The sequence below is a fragment of the Peromyscus leucopus genome, chromosome 23 (assembly GCF_004664715.2).
Source record: "Peromyscus leucopus breed LL Stock chromosome 23, UCI_PerLeu_2.1, whole genome shotgun sequence".
Taxonomy (NCBI): domain Eukaryota; kingdom Metazoa; phylum Chordata; class Mammalia; order Rodentia; family Cricetidae; genus Peromyscus; species Peromyscus leucopus.
The window spans coordinates 6384590-6390689 of record NC_051082.1 but is presented as its reverse complement, the minus strand read 5'-3'; the positions used below and the strand labels follow the sequence as shown (position 1 = coordinate 6390689).

At 44.8% G+C, this 6100-nt stretch overlaps 1 protein-coding gene across 1 annotated transcript in view; it reads left to right on the top strand.

Annotated features, from left to right (window-relative positions):
- Positions 1 to 491: 491 nt before the first annotated feature.
- Positions 492 to 6100, top strand: part of LOC119086583 (phospholipase A2-like) — a 15515-nt gene continuing 9906 nt past the window's right edge. Inside the window, exons 1-4 of the mRNA XM_037198657.1 lie at positions 492 to 704; positions 1309 to 1459; positions 2603 to 2730; positions 6018 to 6095. Coding sequence (XP_037054552.1) covers positions 671 to 704; positions 1309 to 1459; positions 2603 to 2730; positions 6018 to 6095 — 391 coding nt within the window. The 5' untranslated portion in view covers positions 492 to 670. The remainder of the gene's footprint in view (positions 705 to 1308; positions 1460 to 2602; positions 2731 to 6017; positions 6096 to 6100) is intronic.

The following is a 6100-nucleotide window of genomic DNA, read 5'->3' as shown; positions in this document are numbered from 1 at the left end:
GGAAGCCTGTAGACCTGAGTTTGATTCCTTAAAGGTAGGAGAGACCTGACTCCATAGAGTTGTCCTCTGCCCTCCACATGTGAACACAAGGGCTCTCTCTCTCTCTCTCTCTCTCTCTCTCTCTCTCTCTCTCTCTCTCTCTCTAATTCTCTCTAACCCACACAGCCACCTCCACACACAAACACACATTAAGTAATTAGTTAATTAATTAAATTTAAATTTGTAACTGGATCTACCTCAAAGGCTGTCTCAGGTTCTTGGGACAAACTTTGCACTTATACAGTTAACACAAAGGATTGTAGTGGCCAGCTTCTCCTTCTGGGGTCACATGTCACTATCCGTATCCCTCAGACCCAAGCTCAGGAGCAATGTCTATATCTTCACATGACCTCAAAGGATGCACAAGGGAGGGACATGGCACTTTGCCAGTCGCTGACTTGAGCTGGTTGAGGTGCTGAGCCAACCCTTCATCTTTGTCTCTGGGACAGCACTGACTCAGGCTCTGTCACCATCAACAGCAGCTCCGCCCATCGGGACTGTGTGTGAGGGTGCACATATTCTATTTCTGTGCTACACACAGGAGTCACAGGCCCCGTGTGCTGACTGGACACTGTCAGAGCACATCTACAGGACTCTAAAGAGAAGTCACTGAGTCCTCCCCTCACTCAGGATGAAACTCCTTCTGCTGGTCGCTCTGCTCACAGGTAGGACCCTTGTCCCCTCTGAGTTCCCCCCATCTCCCATGTCTTCAATGTTCAGGCTGGTCATGCATCAAGTTCTGGTTTGGGGTTCCTTTGTATCCTGGCCAGTGGGATCTTCAGCAGAGACCCTAGAAAGGGCAATGGAGAATGAAAGGGACAAGAGACACAAAGAATTGACAGCAAGACAGTATTTTGATCCAGCTGCAAAATTTTATTTTTCTCAGGTAGGTTTTTACAGCAAGCAGAGCAGGAAGCTTTCATTGGGAAAGGATCAGGGGACTGACTGTTGGGTTGCTAAGCAACCCAACCACAAAACTTTGTTACTAATGGTCAGTGTATCAGAAAGATAAGGAAATGTTAAGTTATTTTCTAATAACTCAGGACTTGTCCAGGCATGTCACAAGTTTCTGGTTAGTGGCTCAATACAGAAACTTAACTCAGGCAGGCAATATGGCATGGCTCTTACAATTGTCCCTGGCACCTTTGGGGTCTAAGAGCCTGTGGGTTTGGGATCAAAGATTCTCGATAAGGAAGCTAGCAGGCAGGCATCAGACCCCTGGTAAAGGCAAGACAGATTGATGGAGTGTGCTGTGCCTTTTTCCAGCAGGTGCTACCACATCCCGAATCAGCACTCGGGCTGAGTGGAAGTTTGACAATCTATTCCAGTGCACCCTTCCTGGGATCTTATTTTACCCGGCATACGATTACTATGGCTGCTGCTGTAACATTTTCTGCACTAACAATCGGGTGAAAGACAGGTGAGTGGTCCATCTGGGGGAGCCTGGCAAGTCTGGGCTCTTGGGGACAGGACACAAGCAGAACATCTCATAAGGCAAGAATAGGAGACATGCATAGTCACCATAATCATGTATTTTGTTTTGTTTATTTATTATTTGTTTGTTTTGTTTCTAGACAAAGGGTTCTCTGTGTAGCCCTAGTTGTCCTAGAACTCTCTATGGAGACCATGCTGGCCTTGAACCAGAGATCTTCTAGCCTCTGCCTCCTTCTTGTTGGGATCAGAATGGCTCTGACCCCTCTAAGATTGACCCCACCTCCCCTGTTCTGAGTCGCTGAGGTCAGGCTGTTCTGAGGATGTTTTGCTGTTTGGTATATCTCATGGTTTGGCAGCTGTGGCTTCCTGGGGCATGCTGACCATTCCTTGACCCTGGGTGCTTGATAAACAATTTTGTTTGTTTCCTCCTGAAAGGGTATATAAGATGGGGAAGAAAGAATAAAGAGAGTCCTGATGCTTGCAACTTGACTGGTGTGTGCTGTGTTCATCCTGACTTCCCTCACCAGGTTTTGGGCCCAATTGCCATGTAGGCACAGCACTTCTGAGTATTGAAATTTAAGATGGGTATCAGCACCCCAGCATGCATTTTCTACTCTTGTCATGTAAATAAATCAGTTCAAAAGGACCCTGTACCTTGTGGTCCCTTAAACAGAATATGTGTGATATAAATAGTGGACAATGCTGGACACAGGCACCAAACTAGGGCATGGCCAACCATCACAGCCACCTTCAAAACATCAGATTTGACTCTAAAATGTCATTGAAACTTTGGAATATATAATTTCACTTTGTTCCTGGTTCTTTGTTTAAAAACATCATTTTTGGATACAGGGTCTCACTTATGTATCCCTGGCTGATCTCAAACACAGAGATCCACATGCCTCTGCCTCCCAGGTACTGAGAATAAAGGCTGGCACTGACCACACTCCACTGAAATGACTTTCAATAAATATGTGCTTAATAGAAACCACAGGGTTTTGAGTCTATGGAAGGTTACTTCTGGAACATTGTGTTTAAGTCATCCTGACATGTTTGCAAAAGACTGCAGGTGAGACCTAACCACCTCTGGATCCATAGTCCTCCCTCTACTGTTCCTTCCTCTCTCCAGGTGCTGTCAGACACGTGACAACTGCCTTGCTCAGGTCAAGAAGCTGGAAAGTTGCAAATTCCTCATAGACGACCCCCAAAGAAGCTTGTACACATACTTGTGCTCTGGGAATAAGGTCACCTGCAGTGGTAAGTTTACACCCCAGGACCTCTGGACTCTGATTGGCCCTGTAACAGTGGCCTTTTGAGAGCCTGCTCCAAGGCCACCTCCAGGGAATTGCAAGAAAATTTATGAATGAGGCAAGGGGTTAGGAAAAATTCTCATATACCTGAGGACTAGACTTTGTCTGAGGGGTAAATAATAAGGAAACACACATGATTTCTGATGATAACTTTCTCTTTACTTCAACTTAAGAAATTCTCACTCTGGCTGGAGAAGTGGCTCAGTGGTTAAGAGCACTGGCTGCTCTTCCAGAGGTCCTGAGTTCAATTCCCTGCAACCATAAGGTGGCTCACAATCATCTGTAATAGGATCCAATTCCCTCCTCTGGTGTGCATGAAGACAGGTCATTCATGTACATAAAATAAATAAATATTTAAAAAAGAAAGAAAAGAAATCTTCTCTCTTAAAAACCTCTCTCTGAAAAATCTGTCTCCACACAGTTACATCTCTATATATACAGCTCCATTTTCTACACACACTTACACAATCCCCTTTTATCTCTGTAAGTCTCTCTTGCTCTCTCTCTTCCGCCCTGCTATTCATGTTCTCTCCTTAGCTCCTTCTACCCCCCACCACACACACCCTCACTCACAGCTGCTCTTTCCACAGTTCCTTCACACAGTTCTTCCTCCATGGCAACAGCTCCTTCACCCAGCTCTACACAGCTGTCTCTCTCCACACCACAGCTGCTGCCTCACAGCCAAGCTCTGGACAATTATAAGTTACATTTTCAGGGCCTACCCATTCTCACAACACAAGATAAGTCACATAGTTTCTCTTAGGCTAGTGATGTCACACTGACCCATGCACATAGCTCTAAGTTAGTGAGGGATCCAGACAGTAAACAATTGGCTGAACCTTGAGATGTCAGTGTCCGTGTAGAAAAAGAACTACTGCAAGGAGCTAAGTGTTAATGTAAACAGACTGGCCAAGATTTAGCAATGACAACACCTGGCAATTTGTCTTTGAGTATTTTCTGCAGGGGCAGTTTAGTCTGCTTTGAATTTGTTCTGAAGTTCAAAATTAGCTGTCTGTGTACAAGGCTATCTTTGTGATTGAGAATTCTATGTCAGTCTGAGTAAGGTAAAAAAAATCCTAGTATTGTTTCTATACATCAAAATTATACAGCCTAAACAGAAATTATCCTCCAGAAGATCCAAAGCTATAAATGTGCCCAAAGATGGAATAAACAAACAAGCAATGGGAAAACACCCATAGCAGTTCTTAATGGGGAAATGTAGTGGCGCATGAGAGAAATTACAGTCAGAAACAACTGGTTGTTTTGCCAGGTAGGGCTCCCCATCAGGTGGGGCTCCCCATCAGGTGGGTCTGGAGGGTTGATCTGTTATGCACTAGTTATCATTGCTCCACATTCCCACAGCCCTGGTGTGGTGATATATTGTGTATCAAACAAAGCTTGCCTAAAGATCAGAGGACAGAACCAGCCAGTAGATTAAACATAGAGGTCCAGCAGTGGTGGCACACATCTTAATCTTACCACTCAGGAGGCACAGTATCTCTGTGAGTTCAAAGCCACCCTGGACTACATGAGATTGATTAAGTCTAGGAGAGAAACAGAGCCAGACAGTGATGGCACACGCCTTTAATCCCAGCACTTGAGAACTCATGCCTTTGCTACCAGTATTTGGGAAGCACACACACACCATTAATCTTAGAACTAGGGAGGAAGTGGAATGCCTTGGCAGAGAAAGGCATATAAGGTATGGGGAGACAGGGAGTAGAGCAAGATTCTCAGCTGAGGACTCAGAGACTTTTAGTCAGAGGATTCATGGAGATAGGATCTCACCTTCCATTCATCCTGAGGATTCAGTAGTGGTGAGAAGTTTTTCTAGTCACTTGATCCTTTATCTTGATCCTTTATCTCTCTGATCTTTCAGCATTTACCCAAATATCTGGCTCTAGGTTTTTAGTATAAGACCATTTAAAATTCATGCATCATCTGGCTCCCAGTGTGGGGCTTGAACCAAAGATCCTGAGATTAAGAGTCTCTTGCTCTACAGTCTGACCATGTGAAATTCGTGCAACACCCCGGGCAGGTTTGTAAGGGTCACAGAAGTAACAAGGACAGTCACCATTTAATGGTTATTTCCTAGGTCTCATGTGACCTCACAACATCTTTTTCAGGTAGACACTAAAATATAGATGAGGTCACTGATGAGGAACATGAGGAAGGCAGCATCACTTGCCCAAGGTCTCCCAGCCCAGAAGTGATGACATTTGGTTCTGGAAACAGATCTACATCATCCCAAAGCCTCTGTTTAAAAACATTTCAAGGATTTATGTATTTATGGAGGAGGCATGCCTGTGCCAAACTCAGGGGTGCAGGTCTGAGCACAACATGCAGGAGATTCTTCTCTCCTTCGACCATGTGAGTCCTGAGGATGGAACTCAGGTTCAGACCTGGCAGCAAGTGCCTTTATTCCCTGAGCCTTCTTGCCTGTCCTGTTAGCTGCTGTGTTATACTGATTCCACATTGACTAAACAATTGAGAGCTGCATGATTGGCTATAAGCTAGATATTGGGCTAAATACTTATGCAGGGCAAGGTTTATCATTTCCATTTTACAGGTGAGGATTTAGAGGGCTCAGTTGCTAGAGTGCTTGCCTAGCATGCACAGAGCCCTGGGTTCCACCTCCAGATCCCATGAATTGAGTGTGTTAGTGCACACCTGTAATCCCAGCACTTGGGAGGTGGAAGAATGAGGCTTAGCTTAAATCATATACTTTTAGAAGTGGTAGTTGTTATTTGTAGTTTTCTGGGTTTTAGGATTAAATATCCATTTTTAGTGATTTTTATGTACAGGAATGAGTTGGCATCCCATGTCTACCATGTCTTTAGAGCCTGGATCTCTCTTGCTCACTAAACACGACACTCACCTTTTGACAGCCTGACTGAGCAACAAGTTTTGGAGATACATGCTCCTCACTTTCCAATAGAGTTACAGATGCCCCAAACATTCCTTGCTTTTTCCATGGTCTCTGTGCATCCTAGGTCAGGCCCTCATGATTGTATGACACCTGCTTTACCAACTGTGCCATCTCCCCAGCCCACAACAGCTAATGATTTTATTATAAGTTTGTTGCCACAATTTGGACAACCCAATGTCCTTTTGTGTGCTTTGTCTCTCAAGCCTGAGTCTGCACCAATGGGAGGGTCACCGGTTTCTTTTGGTTATAAATCATAGTGAGCAAAGAGGGTCATGGGCTCCACTCAACCTCTTGTTTCTCTCCAGAGGAAAACAGTACCTGTGAGGATTTGATCTGCAACTGTGACCGCCAGGCTGCCATCTGCTTCTCCAAGGAGAATGAAGGCATT